Source organism: Watersipora subatra, chromosome 8 (genome assembly GCF_963576615.1).
Source record: "Watersipora subatra chromosome 8, tzWatSuba1.1, whole genome shotgun sequence".
In the NCBI taxonomy this organism is placed as follows: Eukaryota; Metazoa; Bryozoa; class Gymnolaemata; order Cheilostomatida; family Watersiporidae; genus Watersipora; species Watersipora subatra.
The window spans coordinates 45,693,405-45,710,820 of NC_088715.1; the positions used below are offsets into that span (position 1 = coordinate 45,693,405).

Below are 17,416 nucleotides of genomic sequence, written 5' to 3' on the forward strand. Positions count from 1 at the left end.
GACCTCCATAGCCAGTTCTCAATATTTGTTGTGGTTCTTTTCATCAAATTCACAGGATTTATTGCGCCATCAAATTACCTCAAACGCGTTTTCTGAAACATAATAAAAGTGTTGTAATTGAACCAGTTGTGTGACAGTTTACACGGTTGCTTTCTAAACAATGGATCCGTGTTCAATTCCCGGCTGATGCACATCTTTATATGACCTCTTCTGCCAGCCTTCAATTGTTATATAGGTTTGTTTTATCAAACTAACAAGTTTTGTTGAGGCATCATGCTGCCTCGCACGTATTCGTTGAAACATAAGATAGGTGTTTTAAAGACATCAGTGGTGTAATTGTTTGTATTGTAGCTTTCCAAACAATAGATCCAAGTTCGTTTCCTAGCTAATGCATACTTTTTTCTGACCGCCCTAGCCAGTCCTCAATAATTGTGGTGGTTTTTTTTATCAAACTCACAGGTCTCGTTACGCCATCTTTTTAACTCAAAGGTCTTTTCTGAAAAACGAAATAACTATTACAATTGCATCAGTGGTGTCAAGGTTGGCATTTTTGCCTTCCAAGCAATAGATCCGGGTTCAATTCCCGGCTGATGCACATTTTTGTATGACCACCATGGCCAGTTCTCAATGTTTGTTGTGTTTCTTTTAATCGAACTCACAGGTTTTGTATCGCCACCTTTTCACCTCCAAAGTTTTTGTTGAAGTACAGTATGTGTTACAATTGCATTGGTGGTGTAAAGGTTAGCATTGTTACCTTCCCAGAATTATATCCGGATTCGACTCCCGGCTGATGCACATTTTATATGACCTCCATAGCCAGTCCTCCAAAATTGTTGTGGTTCTTTTCATCAAACTCACGGGTCTCATTACGCCATCTTTTTAACTCTAACGTTTTTTCTGAAAAACGAAATAACTGTTTCAATTGCATCAGTGGTGTAAAGGTTAGCATTGTTGCATCCCAAGCAATAGACCCGGGTTCGATTCCCGGCTGATGCACATCTCTGTATGACCACCATGGTCAGTTCTCAATGTTTGGTGTGTTTCTTTTAATCGAACTCACAGGTTTTGTAACGCCATCTTTTCACCTCAAAAGTTTTTGTTGAAATACGGTATGTGTTACAATTGCATTGGTGGTGTAAAGGTTAGCATTGTTACCTTCCCAGAACTATATCCAGATTCGACTCCCGGCTGATGCACATTTTTATATGACCTCCATAGCCAGTCCTCCAAAATTGTTGTGGTTCTTTTCATCAAACTCACGGGTTTCGTTACGCCATCTTTTCACCTCAAAAGTTTTTGTTGAAATGCGGTATGTGTTACAATTGCATTAGAGGTGTAAAGGTTAACTTTGGTTCCTCCCAAGCAATAGATCCGCGTTCGATTCCTGGCTAATGCACATCTTTGTATGACCACCATGGCCAGTCATCAATGCTTGTTTTGTTTCTTTTCATCAAATTCACAGGATTTATTGCGCCATCTATTTACCTCATACGCGTTACCTGAAACATAATAAAATTGTTGTAATTGCATCAGGGGTGTAACAGTTTGCATGGTTGCCTTCTAAACAATGGATCCTTGTTCAATTCCCGGCTGATGCACATCGTTATATGACCACTTCTGCCAGCCTTCAAATATTATTGAAGTCTGTTTTATCAAACTAACAAGTTTTGTCGAGGCATCACGCTACCTCACACGTTTTCGTTGAAACATAATATAAGTGTTTTAAAAGCATTAGTGGTGTAAATGTTAGTATTGTTGCTTTCCAAACAATGGATCCAAGTTCGTTTCCTGGCTGATGCATGCTTTTCTCTGACCGCCCTAGCCAGTCCTCAATAATTATGGTGGTTCATTTTATCAAACTCACAGGTCTCGTTACGCCATCTTTTTAACTCAAATGTTTTTTCTGAAAAACGAAATAACTGTTACAATTGCATCAGTTGTGTAAAGGTTAGCATTGTTGCCTTCCAAGCAATAGATCCGGGTTCGATTCCAGGCCGTTGCACATCTTTGTATGACCTCAACCGCCAGACCTCAATATTTGTAGTGGCTCTTTTAATCAACCTCACAGGGTTTGTCACGCCATCATTTCACCTCAAAGGTTTTTGTTGAAATACTTTATGTGTTACAATTGCATCAGTGGTGTAACGGTTAGCATTGTGGCTTCCCAAGCAATAGATCTGGGTTCGATTTTCAACTGATGCACATATTTGAATGACCACCTTGGTCAGTCAACGATACTTGTTTTGTTTCTTTTCATCAAAATCAAAGGATTTGTCGCGCCATCAATTTACCTCAAACATGTTTTCTGGAACATAATAAAAGTGTTGTAATTGCATCAGTGGTGTAACAGTTTGCATGGTTGCCTTCTAAACAATGGATCCATGTTCAATTCCCGGCAGATGCACATATTTATATGACCGCTTCTGTCAGCCTTCAATTGTTATATAGGTTCGTTTTATCAAACTAACAAGTTTGGTTGAGGCATCATGCTGCCTCGCACGTATTCGTTGAAACATAATATAAGTGTTTTAAAGACATCAGTGGAGTAATTGTTTGCATTGTTGCTTTCCAAACAATAGATCCAAGTTCGTTTCCTGGCTGATGCATGCTTTTTTCTGACCGCCCTAGCCAGTCCTCAATAATTATGGTGGTTCTTTTTATCAAACTCACAGGTCTCGTTACGCCATATTTTTAACTCAAATGCTTTTTCTGAAAAACGAAATAACTGTTACAATTGCATCAGTGGTGTAAAGGTTAGCATTGTTGCCTTCCAAGCAATAGATCCGGGTTCGATTCCCGGCTGATGCACATTTTTTTCTATGACCACCATAGCCACTCCCAAATACTTTTGGGGTTCTTTTTAACAAACTAACAGGTCATGTTACGCCATCGTTTTATCTCAAACACTTTTCCTTAAACACGGTATAAGTGTTACAATATGATCAGTGGTGTAAAGGTTAGCATTGTTACGTTCCTAGAATTATATCCGGATTCGATTCCCGGCTAATGCACATTTTTGTATGACCTCCAAATCCCGTTCCCACAAATTTTTGTGGTTCTTTTCATCAAACTCACGGGTCTCGTTACGCCATCTTTTTAACTCTAACGTTTTTTCTGAAAAACGAAATAACTGTTTCAATTGCATCATTGGTGTAAAGGTTAGCATTGTTGCCTTTCAAGCAATAGATCCGGGTTCGATTCCCGGCTGATGCACAATTTTTGTATGACCACCATAGCCACTCCCCAATACTTTATGTGGTTCTTTTTAACAAACTAACAGGTCATGTTACGCCATCGTTTCATCTCAAACAACTTTCCTGAAACACGGTAAAAGTGTTACAATATGATCAGTGGTGTAAAGGTTAGCATTGTTACGTTCCTAGAATTATATCCGGACTCGATTCCCGGCTGACGCACATTTTTGTATGACCTCTAAAGCCAGTCCTCAAAAATTCGTGTGGTTCTTTTCATCAAGCTCACAGGTCTCGTTACGCCATCTTTTTAACTCTAACGTTTTTTTTTGAAAAACGAAATAACTGTTTCAATTGCATCAGTGGTGTAAAGGTTAGCATTGTTGCTTCCCAAGCAATAGATCTGGGTTCGATTGCCAACTGATGCACATCTTTGTATGACCACCATGGTCAGTCAACGAGACTTGTTTTGGTTCCTTCCATCAAATTCACAGGATTTATTGCGCCATCAATTTACCTCAAACATTTTTCTGAAACATAATAAAAGTGTTGTAATTGCATCAGTGGTGTGACAGTTTGCATGGTTGCTTTCTAAACAATGGATCCATGTTCAATTCCCGGCTGATGCACATCTTTATATGACCGCTTCTGCCAGCCTTCAATTGTTATATAGGTTCGTTTTATCAAACTAACAAGTTTGGTTGAGGCATCATGCTGCCTCGCACGTATTCATTGAAACATAATATAAGTGTTTTAAAGACATCAGTGGTGTAATTGTTTGCATTGTTGCTTTCCAAACAATGAATCCATGTTCAATTCCTGGCTGATGCACATCTTTATATGACCGCTTCTGCCAGCCTTCAATTGTTATATAGGTTCGTTTTATCAAACTAACAAGTTTGGTTGAGGCATCATGCTGCCTCGCACGTATTCGTTGAAACATAATATAAGTGTTTTAAAGACATCAGTGGTGTAATTTTTTGCATTGTTGCTTTCCAAACAATAGATCCAAGTTCGTTTCCTGGCTGATGCATGCTTTTTTCTGACCGCCCTAGCCAGTCCTCAATAATTATGGTGGTTCTTTTTATCAAACTCACAGGTCTCGTTACGCCATCTTTTTAACTCTAACGTTTTTTCTGAAAAACGAAATAACTGTTTCAATTGCATCATTGGTGTAAAGGTTAGCATTGTTGCCTTTCAAGCAATAGATCCGGGTTCGATTCCCGGCTGATGCACAATTTTTGTATGACCACCATAGCCACTCCCCAATACTTTTTGTGGTTCTTTTTAACAAACTAACAGGTCATGTTACGCCATCGTTTTATCTCAAACATCTTTCCTGAAACACGGTATAAGTGTTACAATATGATCAGTGGTGTAAAGGTTAGCATTGTTACGTTCCTAGAATTATATCCGGACTCGATTCCCGGCTGACGCACATTTTTGTATGACCTCTAAAGCCAGTCCTCAAAAATTTGTGTGGTTCTTTTCATCAAGCTCACAGGTCTCGTTACGCCATCTTTTTAACTCTAACGTTTTTTTTGAAAAACGAACTAACTGTTTCAATTGCATCAGTGGTGTAAAGGTTAGCATTGTTGCCTTCCTAGCAATACATCCGGGCTCGATTCTTGGCTGATGCACATTTTTTGTATGACCACCATGCCAGTCCCCAATATTTTTTGTGTTTTTTTTTATCAAACTAACAGGTCATGTTACGCCATCGTATTACCTCAAACATTTTTCCTGAAACTCGGTTTAGGTGTTACAATATGATCAGTGGTGTAAAGTTTAGCATTGTTACCAAAATTATATCCGGATTTGACTCCCGGCTGATGCACATTTTTGTATGACATCCAAAGCCAGTCCTCAAAAATTTTTGTGGTTCTTTTCATCAAACTCACAGGTCTCGTTACGCCATATTTTTGACTCAAATGTTTTTTCTGAAAAACGAAATAACTGTTACAATTGCATCAGTGGTGTAAAAGTTAGCATTGTTACGTTCCTAGAATTATATCCGGATTCGATTCCCGGCTGATGCACATTTTTGTATGACATCCAAAGCCAGTCTTCAAAAATTGTTGTGGTTCTTTTCATCAAACTCACGGGTCTCGTTACGCCATCTTTTATAACTCTCACATTTTTTTCTGCAAAACGAAATACCTGTTTCTATTGCATCAGTGATGTAAAAGTTTCCATGGTTTCTTTCCAAGCAATAGATCCACGTTCCATTCCCGGCTGATGCACATCTTTGTATGACCGCTTTTGCAAGCCTTCAATTGTTCTTTAGGTTTGTTTTATCAAACTCACAGGTTTCGTTGAGGCATCATGCTACCTCAGACATTTTCGCTGAAACTTAATATAAGTTTTATAAGTGGATCTTTTGTGTAAAGTTTAGCATTGTTGCTTGCCAACCAATAGATCCAGGTTTGTTTCATGCTTGATGCACATTTTTTTATGACCACCATGGCCAGTCTTCAATACTTGTTTTGGTTCTATTCATCAAATTCACAGGATTTGTTGCCCCATCTGTTCACGAAATAACTGTTTCAATTGCATCAGTGGTGTAAAGGTTAGCATTGTTGCTTTCCAAGCAATAGATCCGGGTTCGATTCCCAGCTGATGCACATTTTTGTATGACCACTATAGCCAGTCGCCAATATTTGTTGTGGTTCTTTTTATCAAACTAACAGGTCATGTTACGCCATCGTTTTACCTCAAATGTCCTTCCTGAAACACGGTATAAGTGTTACAATATGATCAGTGGTGTAAAGGTTAGCATTGTTGCCTTCCCAGAATTATATCCGGATTCGATTCCCGGCTGATGCACATTTTTTGTATGACCTCCATAGCCCGTCCTTAATAATTGTTGTGGTTGTTTTCATCAATCTCACAGGTCTCGTTGCGCCATCTTTTTAACTCTAACGTTTTTTCCGAAAAACGAAATAACTGTTTCAATTGCATCAGCGGTGTAAAGGTTAGCATTGTTGCCTCCCACGCAATAGATCCGGGTTCGATTCCCGCCTGATGCACATCTTTGTATGACCGCCTCCACCAGTCTTTAATCCTTCTGTGGTTTGTTTTATCAAACTCACGGGTTTTGTTTTGTGATTTTCATTTGTGATTTATTTTCATCAATAAAATTATTTGAGCAAAATAAAAAAACTGGAAGAGTGATGATGCCCATGATACACAATAGCTTAGCTTAGCTAGTTGGAGCGATGGGCTTGTCGTCATCGGTTTAATTTGCCTGTTAAAAATTTCAACCCAAGTTCTCTTTTAAATTGACCACTTTCTCTAGCCTTCATAGACTTGAGTGGTTGGTTCTAAAAATTGGGCTGTTGGAAGTCCACCTTGCAATGGCCTGCACGGAAAGAACATTGTGGGAGATTTAGACAGGAATTTGAGAATCTGGTTTGATATATTTTGCGAGGGATGTAAATACAATAAATTTATTGGTGGGCTAAAAGTACAATGCAGTATGTATATATACGGAACGGATAGGTAGTATGAATGATGATTTGAAAAGAGGTTCGGTGTGGGTGAGGCGAGGTTTTTTGCGAATGGTCCTTATCATGCATTTTTGAAGTGTTATTATATTTGCAAGATGGGTCGGAGGTGCATTGCCCCATGCCTCAATGCAAAATGAAAGTTTAGAATTAACCATGGAGTCGTATAATAAAAGCAGAGGTTTGCGGGGTCAACATTTAGATGCTCGGTAGAGTAAGCCTGAAAAGGCTCTCGGATTTTTTAGTAAATTTTCGATGTGTTTTTTCTAAGTGAGATTAGAATCAATGAAAATGCCTAGGAATTTAGTGTGATTTGTCTGACAAATTGGTTTGATGAAAATAAAAAAGGGGTGAGTGTTAGCTAGTTGAAATGTATTTTGGGGGTTTTTAGTAACATGAAATTAGTCTTATCAACATTTAAAGTGAGTTTGTTAGAAGTGTACCAGTTTTGAATAGCTAGAAGTTTGTTATTTAAACGATCTGTATGCTCGTTAATGTTAAAGGATTCAAAAAAGAGATTAGTTTCATCTGCATAGAGCAGAGGTGTGAAAAGGTTGGTGACATGTATTAAATCATTTATGTATATTAAAAAAGGGGTTGGACCAAGGAGGGAACCTGGAGGTACACTACATGTTAAATCTAGTATGGAAGATAAAGTGTAACCAATAATAGTGTGTTGTTTACGCTCGGTTAGATAGCTTTTGATCTAGTTAATTGTGGCGATGTCAAAATTAAGTTTGTGGAGTTTTGAGTACAACATGTTATAATCTATGGTGTCAAAGGCTTTACTAAAATCTAGAAAGATTATAAGAACAAACTTACTATCGTTTAAGGATTTTAAAACATCATTAGTCACTTCATTAGTGCGTCCTTGGCGTTGTGCATTCTCCCAAAACCATATTGACCATCGTTAAGCAGTATATTACTATCAAGGTATTCCATTTGTTTGTTTACAGCTTTTTTAATTATCTTACTTAGCACTGGTAGCAAAATAATGGGTTGTAATTGAAGCTAATTTTATTTGAGCCTTTTTTAAACAAGGGTTTTTCTTTAGCTATTTTCATTTTACTTGGTACTTGAGAAGTTGTTAAGCTTGAATTTAAAATGTCAGTTATTACAGTAGCAATAGCTTTGGCCGCATCGTTAACTAATTTTGATGGAATGTTGTCAAACCATGTTGCTTTGGCTGGATTAATCTTTTTAAGAAGCTTGGTTACATCATTTACGCCGACTTGCAATAATTTGAAAGTTAAACTTTTAGTTGATATCCTTGTTGTGCCATCATTTTACCTCAAACATTTTTGCTGAAACCTAATATAAGTGTTATAATTGCATCAGTGATGTAAAGGTTAGCATTTTTGCCTTCCAATCAGTGGATCTGGGTTTGATTCCGGCTGATGCACATTTTTGTATGACCACCATAGCCAGTCCCCAATACTTGTTGTGGTTCTTTTCATCAAACTCACAGATTTTGTTGTGCCATCTTTTTATCTCAAACGTTTTGGCTGAAACACAAACAGCCTACACAGCCGTACTCTTCTTAATTCTGAGTCAATAAGTGTACATTTTTCTTTCTTACAAGTGCATCAGTGGATTGCGAAAGTATCAGTATGCAGTGTCATAGACAGAGAGATAAGGTTTATTTCTATGGTTTTAGATTACTGATGTTTCATCATAACCATGCCTGTGTCATTGGCTTGTCTAGTCTGGGGAAAATATTAATCCCCCTAATGCTAATTGGTCAATCTGGTATTTCATCATCCTTACTAATTAGTGTCTCACTGCTTTAATGTTTAGATCACTTGTTACTCAAATAAACTACAAGATACATATAAAACTCGGACATGGCGCTGCAAGTAGGGTATTGAGTAATAAGTAAAGAGTGTACCCGGTTAATTTGAAAAATGAATTCTCTGAAACCTCCAGATAATTTAGACTTTGTGAATAGCTTTACTGCATGGCCTGAATGGCTGAGAAGATTTAATAGATATAGAAGTGCGTCTGGACTGGATATGCAACCACCAGAGAGACAGATTAATACGCTCATTTATATAATGGGTGAGGAAGCTGAGAAAATAGAAACTCAGATAACAGTTAGACCACCTAGGGCAGCTGCTGGAGATATAGCAGAAGAAGATGAGGCTGCCACTAGATATGATAGAACAGTAGAGTGTTTTAGAAATTATTTCAACCCCAGAAGCAACCATCTGCATCATGCCGTTCTATTCGGATCTCAGGTACAACAATCAGGAGAAACTAGCGAACTGTTTATTTGTACTTTACATGATATGGCTAGCAAGTGTGAATGGGAAGACCGTCACAGAAGCGAGATGCTCAAAATGAGGTTACTCGTCAGCATGCAAGACAAATCTTTGTCAAGAGAATTACAACTGGACCCTGATGTAACCTTGGATACTATCAAACAAAAAATTCGAGCCAAGGAAATTATCATGAACAATCAGAAAGCTGAGATAGATGGTGCGGTAGCTAGCAGCAGCAACCACGTAGCTGTTGCCGCTATAAACAAAGATGGTCGGAGACCGAGATACAGTGCTGGAAATCAAAGTTCTGTTACATCCTCAAATTTCGCAGCTAAGTCAAACCCTAGTAATAACTTTATTAGGGAGTGTAAGTTTTGTGGTGGTTCTCACGCAAAGGGCCGTTGTTGGGCATATGGCAAATCATGTAGAAAATGCCAATGGGTCGGGCATTTTGCAAGAAAATGTCCTTCAATCATACATGCTGTTTCACAGGTTGCGCAGGAATATGAGGAAGATGATCAAATTTTCTCAGTAGCCAATATAGAGAACAATGTAGATAGTATAGGGCATAGTAAAGTGTCTAATTTGAATAAGTGGATTATTGACATTAGTATCTGTGGTCATTCCCTGCAAGCAAAAGTAGATACGGGGGCGGAAGTTAGCGTGATGACAAAGAGGGTGTTCTTGTCACTAGGTTTCGATAAGGTTAGGAAATCACAGGCTTCACTGTCTGGGTTTGTGGGTCATCGGATGAATGTTATTGGGAGGAGACGCCTCACCATTGTGCTCCATGATGGCAGGAAAGTGTCCACCATGTTTTATATAAATGATGGTGAAAGTGATATGGTGACCCTAATCGGAATGCCTGCTATACGAGAGCGAGGGCTAATATCAGAAATCAGTGAGGTCAAGATGCCAAATAGTAAGTCTAGCCTAGAGGTAGTAGCTGAACTTTCTAAGGTCTTTCAAGGGTTAGGAAAACTCAAACAGGAAGTCAATCTAGAGCTGAAAATTTCAGCAGTAGCCAGAGCAGCAGCTCCTCGTAAGGTTCTCCGTGGTGTTAGAGATAAGCTCAAAAAAGAGCTGACAAAGTTAGAAACTCAAAGGGTCATAGCAAGAGACACGGAATCGAGCCAATGGTTAAATCCCATTGTGATAGTTAACAAGCCTTCCAGAGATATTCGTATTTGTCTCGACCCACAATATTCGAATACCCAGTTAGTCAGGAGTCATTGTATGTTAGACTCTACCACTGAGATTATTGCCAGAGTTTCACAGTCTAAGTATTTTACCAGTTTAGATGCAAATTAGGGTTTTCATCAGGTGTGTTTAGACCATGAATCGTCCCGCCTGACATGTTTTCTAACGCCTTTCGGTAAGTATCGATACCTCCGAATGCCAATGGGCATATGTAATGCTCCAGAAGTTTTTCACCAGCGAATGGGTGAAATTCTGGGTAACATCGTGGTGTAGAGATATATATTGATGACGTACTCATTCCCGCACCCACTCTCGAGAAGCATGACTCCTTACTCAAGTTAGTTTTAGAGCGTTGTGCACAGGCAGGTATTACACTCAACAAAGACAAATGTGTTGTGGGCGTTCAGCATATCACATTTTTAGGCCATGAGTTGTCTGCAGAGGGTCTCCACATATCCAAGTCTAAGGTAGAAGCTGTCATACAAATGGTCACGCCGGAAGATAAAAAGGCTGTTGAACGATTTCTTGGTTTCATAAACTACCTCGCAAAGTTTGTACCACAGATTTCGGAGCACACCCATTCGCTGAGGCAAGTTTGCCGGAAAGGTTCGGAATTTTTCTGGGAAGAACCCCAGGCTGAAGCGTTTGCTAAAATCAAGCAGTTGATCCAACAGGCTCCAGTTTTAGCATACTTTGAGGAAAGCAGGCCTGTTGTGCTATCTGCTGATAGTTCGTCCCACAGTATCGGGGCTGTTCTGACGCAAGACGGACGCTCTGTTGAGTTTGCAGCAAAGAGTCTCACCGAGTGTCAGCAGCGGTACTCACAGATTGAGAAGGAGTTTCTAGCGTTGATGTTTGCCTGTAAAAGGTTCAAATACTATTGTTGGGGTAGGGGTAAAGTAACTGTCGAGACGGATCAATAACCGCTTCTTGGTTTATTTCGTAAGGACATCAGTGAATTGACGCTTAGGTTGGCAGCGATGAGATTAGAGGTATCCGATTGAGATCAATTTACAATACAGGCCTGGTAAAGAACTTGTGTTGGCAGACACGCTCTCTCAGTCTTGTCTCCCCAAGTCCGATTGTTTTGAAGACCTGGGCAAGGATCCTCTTTTGTATGTGTGTTCGCTGGTCATCACATCGGAGCAAACAATGGAAAAGTATGTCAAGGCTACAGAGCAAGATGAGGAACTGGCAGTTGTTAGCAGGTATATAGTAGATGGCTGGCCAAACTGTAGGAAGATGTGTGCAAGCCGGGCCATGGCATACTGGAATTTCCGGAATAAGTTATCTCTGGTTGATGGTGTGGTGTTTTATGGTGACAGATTGGTCATTCTTGCTGCATTGAGAGTGGAAGTGTTAGGCGCATTGCACCAGGCTCACCAGGGGGTGACCAAAACACTGCAACGTGCGTGTCAAACGGTTTTCTGGCCCGGAATAAAGAGAAGGATTGAAGAGATGGGCTTAGCTTGTGAGTCATGTCGAGAGAAGGAAAGCAATGAGAGACGGGAGCCTTTGATCTCCGTATCTGTGCCAGATTATCCATATCAAATGGTAGCTATAGATCTCTTTTCTTGCCAAGGAAGAAACTTTCTTATGATAGTGGATTATCTAACAAAGTGGCCAGTGGTTAAAGAGATGCTGAACGGGACTTCTAGCTGTGTCGTGATTGATTTGCTGAGTGAAGTTTTCAGTGATTTCGGGACCCCAGAGAAGATAGTTTCGGACAATGGTCCTCAGCTGTTGGTTAGCTATGAGTTTCAGCAGTTCTGTAGAAATAGTAAAATTGAGCATACCACTAGTTCCCCATTGCATCCTTCTGCCAATGGGCAAGTTGAGCGAACCATTGGGACGGTCAAGGCAATGATGAAACGTTGTAGGCAGGACTGGCGAACTGGGTTAACTGCAATTCGAAATACTCCGGTAAATGAACATGTGCCTAGTCCAGCTATCTTGCTACAGGGTCGCACCCTCAGGGATAAGGTGCCTGTATAACAGAAGAAGTACCGGGTGAAAGAGTATAACCTAGAGTTAGTCAGGGAGAACCTGACTCAGAGACAGATAAATACCAAATACTTTCACGACAGTCATAGTGGCCCAGAAAAAAGTATGCTAGATGCAGGGCAAAGTATCCACTTTAAGACAGCAAAAGGTCCGCGGAAAGCAGGTAAGGTAGTGGAACTTTGTAGTGACCGATCTTACATCGTAAAAACAAACGAGGGTTTAATATTTCGTAAAAACCGAAAAAACATGAGAAAGTCTAGTGTAAAACAATTTGAATCAGTTCCATTGACCCAGCATGTGCCAAGTGTATCCATTCCTATAGTAGATGCTCCACCCAGTAGTGAGCCTAAGGAGAAAACACCAGAGTTAGTTAGGGACAGTCGATGAACATGGAGGTCAGTGGTGGGTTGCCGACTCCTAACCTTGATCCGGTGACTGGCATTCGTAAATTGGGGAGGGTTACACGCAAACCATTGTGGATGTCCGATTATGCTACGTAGGGAGGCCACAGATGAGAATTTTCATAATCTTGGTTAACTACTATTTTACAACCAATACACCGAGGGTGTACACTTACGTTTCGTTTTTTGTTATGTTAAAAACTAATACTTTTTGATTCAGTTTGTTTATTAGTTGCAAGGAAAGGAGATGTCATAGACAGAGAGATAAGGTTTATTTCTATGGTCTTAGATTACTGATGTTTCATCATAACCATGCCTGTGTCATTGGCTTGTGAAGTCTGGGGAAAATATTAATCCCCCTAATGCTAATTGGTCAATCTGGTATTTCATCATCCTTACTAATTAGGGTCTCACTACTGTAATGTTTAGATCACTTGTTACACAAATAAACTACAATATACATATAAAACTCGGACATGCAGTACGTAAATCCTTAAAAATCAGCACCTAAACCTTTTACAAACTTTTTGTGTTACAGTTTAGGCTTTAGGCTTACAATAGCTGAACGACTTCTTATAACAAATACATTCAGCGTGTGCCTAAAATATTTTATTGCATTTCTTTGTGGCTCATCGATATAGCAATTCCCGTGTCGTTCAAATAGCGCTGATAGCAGCACATGAATTATATATGAAGGATTAGTGCATACGTCCTTATTTGATAACTATTGGGGGTCCTCCCATGTTTTGTGACGGTTCTGACGACCCGACGACAGGGATATTTAAAAAGTGACAGACGAGACGACCATTTATCAATGTAGGTGACGATGATTGTGTATGTAGGATTACTAAAGGTATGGCTACACGTAACGAATTTTTCGTTGGTTCTGAGTTCAGGGCGAAATCGCGAAAAACGCATAATTAATCGGTCGAAATTCACAGAATTATTTGAGCTGTGCATGTCCACCGAGTTCGTCGACGAAACGCTTTTAACAGATTACCAAATATTATTAGCGAGCACGATTCTAGCAGCTTTAGCAATTAGTATAGTCCAAGACATGTATCGCGACACACAATAAAAGTACAAAAGCAATTCAACATAGAACACACGATGTAACTGTTTAAGTTGCGCAATTGTTGGTAAGCGAGCCCGACTCTAGCAAATTTTGAAATTTATGTAGTCCAAGAACATAATGCGAAACGCAAAAAAATATTACGGAAATTTACCATAGTAAATACGATGCAACTGACTTGATTGCGCTAAAGATGGCAACATTTTCTACGACAAATCTTTTGCTGCTAAAAAGGCAATATAGTTAGTTAGTAATCTTTTATTTTGCTGATAACAAAATAAAAAAAGCCTCGATTTGCAGGCATATTATCCAATAAAACGGAAACTGTAAAAGTATCCTGAATGCAAGATAGTAGTGAACAATTCATATTTAGTTTGAGATTATTTGTGTAAAGTTAAAAGAAAATTTACATGAGAGAATGACTTCAAATAAGTAATGCAGGATAACTTATACAAAGATAAATTGATTGATATGTACTATATACAAGGGTTCAGATCTGAAGAATAGATCCTCTATGACAATATAATATAAAAAATAAACAATTTGTAGCTATAGCGTCCAAACAATAAATACATACAATAACGAAATCTAAGCAGTTGCATCGTGTGTACTATGCTGAATTGCACTAATACTTTGATTGTGTGTCATTATACGTCTCTTGGACTATACTAATTGCAAAAGCTACTGGAATCGTGCTCGCTAGCACGATTCTAGCAGCGCAGAATAACTCTGTGTGTTTCAATCATTTCGTGATTTCGGTTAGAACCAACGAAAAATTTGTTACGTGTAGCCGTACCTTTACTAACTTATTATCTGTCCATAAATCAACGCATTCAACTGAAACTTCACTGGTTCTGGTTTGAAGCATCTGGCCCAGCATTTAAAGACTGCCAAATAATTAAAGTAAACAGCAATGAAATGCCACGGCATTGACAGCAAATCCGTTTCCAAGTCTGTGACTGACAGTGATTATTAAAGACAATCTCGGTCTATTTTCAGTACAATAAATGTAGCCCTAAAAGCTTGAGACGGCTGTCACTTTTCGCAGACTAATCAGCAACGCTCCCAAACATTACTAATAAGTTTGTGAAGGTCGCTGGTTGAGCCATGCTTTTGGTTAGCAGAAGTTCAAACTGAGCAAGTTTCAGGTTTTTAACGCAACCCAGTGCCACCAGAATGGATATTTGTATTAAAATAACGAATGTGAAGAAAGAGGTTGTTTTGGTTACCAACTTGAAAAAGGTGAGTGCTTTTAAAAGTGACGACAGTGATTTTAAAAGTGACGACAGTGATTTTAAAAGTGATGACAGTGATTTTAAAAGTGACTATTCTGATGACAACTTTGTGTGGTAGGACCCCCAATACTTACCTTTACAGGTTTCACGACCAATACCAAGGCATAACCTAAAGAGCTCTTATGATATCTAGCAAAATAGAAAATTATTTTTTAATTTGCATCTTACGCTACTTAGTAGAGAGCTCAAATATTGCATTTGCAACTGTCCTAATAACAAATCGCTACACTTATTGCCTCATTCTTCCATAGCCATAACCGCATAAACACGTACCAATAAAGTGCACCATAACATTTAACAAAAAGTTGACAAGCATGATACACCTAAATGTCAGACAAATTAGCGGCTACCGTGAAACTCTTGTTCTAAACTGGTAATGCCAAGCTGCTCATCAACTTTTTTCACATTCGAGCAGGTTAACTGAACACAACAATACAAAGATTACACAAACAACTCTGACTCACTTTAGAACATCACAAATCGCTCCTAATAGCCAAGTTTAACTTTTTGCACCACGTCACAATATACTGACCAAACATAATCAACTATCATAGCTGTATTTTTATAGTTTTTATTATTCAGTCGGGATTCATGATAATGTTGACTCTAGAATATCAATTTTGTTTTTTATCCCAGCCTCATAATATGGATGCATGAAATGTGTAACAGACAAATGAACCAGCTCCTCCAACCACTTTAGTCTCTTTATCAATGTTATAAGTTGATCTAATCTAACACTTCTTTAATCTCCAGGGAGTTGTTCTCTTCTGAAGTTTTAGAGCAAAATTTAATGGCTTGATCAAGCTGTCAGCAACCACACCAACAACTCTGCCTTATGAGTCGTACTCTAGCATTGCTGAGGTTAAGCGACTATCTCATCGCACTAACAACAAAACCTACCAAATAGCCAATGAGTCAATCAATATACGATCAGTAGTCTTTTCCTGATAATCTAGGTTCTGCCTCTCACTGGAGTGCAAGTGAGAAGACCAAAGCTGTTAGAAGACACAATTAGTCATGAGTTTTTCATGTTAAATTTACACACAGCCTCTACTTACAATATGATTAAAGGTGGCAGCTTAAAGTGATCCTATTTCCCAAAAGGATTGAACCAAAAAAATTTGACTGCACAGCCATTCAATACTCATGAATAGCATAACAAGTGAGGAGAGAAAAAGATAGAAAGGTGGATAAAGTTGGGAATTTAAAGCGTGTAGAAAGGTGGAAAGTAGAAAGGCGGGTGGAGAGTGAAGAGAAAGGTGCGATTGACTGAACAAGAAAACTTATTGGATTAAATGTATATTCTCTTTTGTTTCCTTCCACCTAAAGCCACTCTTATTTGATGTTCATTTATGAACTAAAATGGACTAATCAGCTATTAATAGCCTAATTTTGCATACCAAAATATGATAATGTATTTTTAATTCATTTTACGGTTGAAAATTTTACAAACACACAAATGGTACCTATGTTGACAAAAACAAGCAAAAGATTTTCTTTAAATACGAGAAAATATGATATCAGATGAGAAAATGTGTATCTCAAAGAAGGAACCTTCATGAGATGCCTGTATTCAATGCTCTGTACTCATAAACAGTATCAGATAGCAAAAGCTGTGAGTTTGATCCTTCCCTGAGTATGCTGAATACCAAAACATTGGTTAGCAGATGTTCCTAATAATAATACTTAATACACTTAATACATTTTACATTCCTTGTACTTTAGCTAAAGTTTTACTAGTTTTCGGAGCACTAATTTTGACACAATGAGCTCGAACATTATAACAACCACAAAGTGACGAAAAATCATACTTTCCGTTCATGCTAAAAGATACAAATCATAAATATGCACAACTCTCCTCATTTTGTGATGGCCAGTTTCATATCTCATATAATACTCTTTCATATTGAGCTCTGAGTTTGACGGATTCCTCACTCATCTTATAGTTTGATAAATGTTAAAATCTCTGCTGAGCTGATCAGTGGATAAAAAGTTTGGAACAATCTTGCCAGCTATAGTGGAGTTTCCACATTAGCAAATTATAATAAGCGAAATGCAAACAAATTCAATATCAGATAGGTTTCACTCACTGCCTATAATTCCTTTCAACAGTTAAAACTATGTTGTCTATGTTTTGAGATTTGTTACATTAATTAAAAACAACAGATTTCTACCAAGTCCGATGACTATTTGGTATGGTGTCTATCAAACAATCTCACTCAGACACAAATTAAAGGACAACATCTCAGCCTTGCTGTAATGAATATTCTGCTAATAACACCAGTTGGAATAAATGCTGGAATTTAAATAAATTCAACTGACCTGCTGATAGCGTAACACTTCACCCAATTAAAACCCAGCAATTGTAAAAAAAATTGTTGCAAGATTAATGAAAAACGCTGAACAGCTAGTAATATAAATAGTCATTACTAAAAAAGCAAAATAAAACCGCTGAACATTCTTCAGTTGGATTTATAGAGCTGCTA

At 38.5% G+C, this 17,416-nt stretch overlaps 1 protein-coding gene and 5 non-coding genes across 6 annotated transcripts; all 6 read left to right on the top strand.

The window, feature by feature from the left end:
• The first annotated feature begins 924 nt into the window (after window positions 1–924).
• On the top strand, window positions 925–996 carry Trnag-ccc (transfer RNA glycine (anticodon CCC)). The gene has a single exon. It is a non-coding gene; the product is annotated as a tRNA-Gly (tRNA).
• A 1,740-nt stretch (window positions 997–2,736) lies between these two features.
• Trnag-ucc (transfer RNA glycine (anticodon UCC)) lies at window positions 2,737–2,808 on the top strand. The gene has a single exon. It is a non-coding gene; the product is annotated as a tRNA-Gly (tRNA).
• Window positions 2,809–3,141: 333 nt separating this feature from the next.
• Window positions 3,142–3,213, top strand: Trnae-uuc (transfer RNA glutamic acid (anticodon UUC)). The gene has a single exon. It is a non-coding gene; the product is annotated as a tRNA-Glu (tRNA).
• Window positions 3,214–4,354: 1,141 nt separating this feature from the next.
• Trnae-uuc (transfer RNA glutamic acid (anticodon UUC)) lies at window positions 4,355–4,426 on the top strand. The gene has a single exon. It is a non-coding gene; the product is annotated as a tRNA-Glu (tRNA).
• A 1,317-nt stretch (window positions 4,427–5,743) lies between these two features.
• Window positions 5,744–5,815, top strand: Trnag-ucc (transfer RNA glycine (anticodon UCC)). The gene has a single exon. It is a non-coding gene; the product is annotated as a tRNA-Gly (tRNA).
• A 2,786-nt stretch (window positions 5,816–8,601) lies between these two features.
• LOC137402628 (uncharacterized) lies at window positions 8,602–11,081 on the top strand. Its single transcript, XM_068089133.1, has 2 exons — window positions 8,602–10,192; window positions 10,582–11,081. Exons 1-2 carry the CDS (start codon window positions 8,602–8,604, stop codon window positions 11,079–11,081), a joined length of 2,091 nt encoding a protein of 696 aa, XP_067945234.1.
• The last annotated feature ends 6,335 nt before the right edge of the window (window positions 11,082–17,416 follow it).

Bases quoted from the DNA above. Each gene is read 5' to 3' on its own strand.
- LOC137402628 (XM_068089133.1), top strand. From the start codon at position 8,602: ATGAATTCTCTGAAACCTCCAGATAATTTAGACTTTGTGAATAGCTTT. The intron at 10,193-10,581 runs GTATGTTAGACT...TCACATTTTTAG, and splicing joins CCAGTTAGTCAGGAGTCATT to GCCATGAGTTGTCTGCAGAG.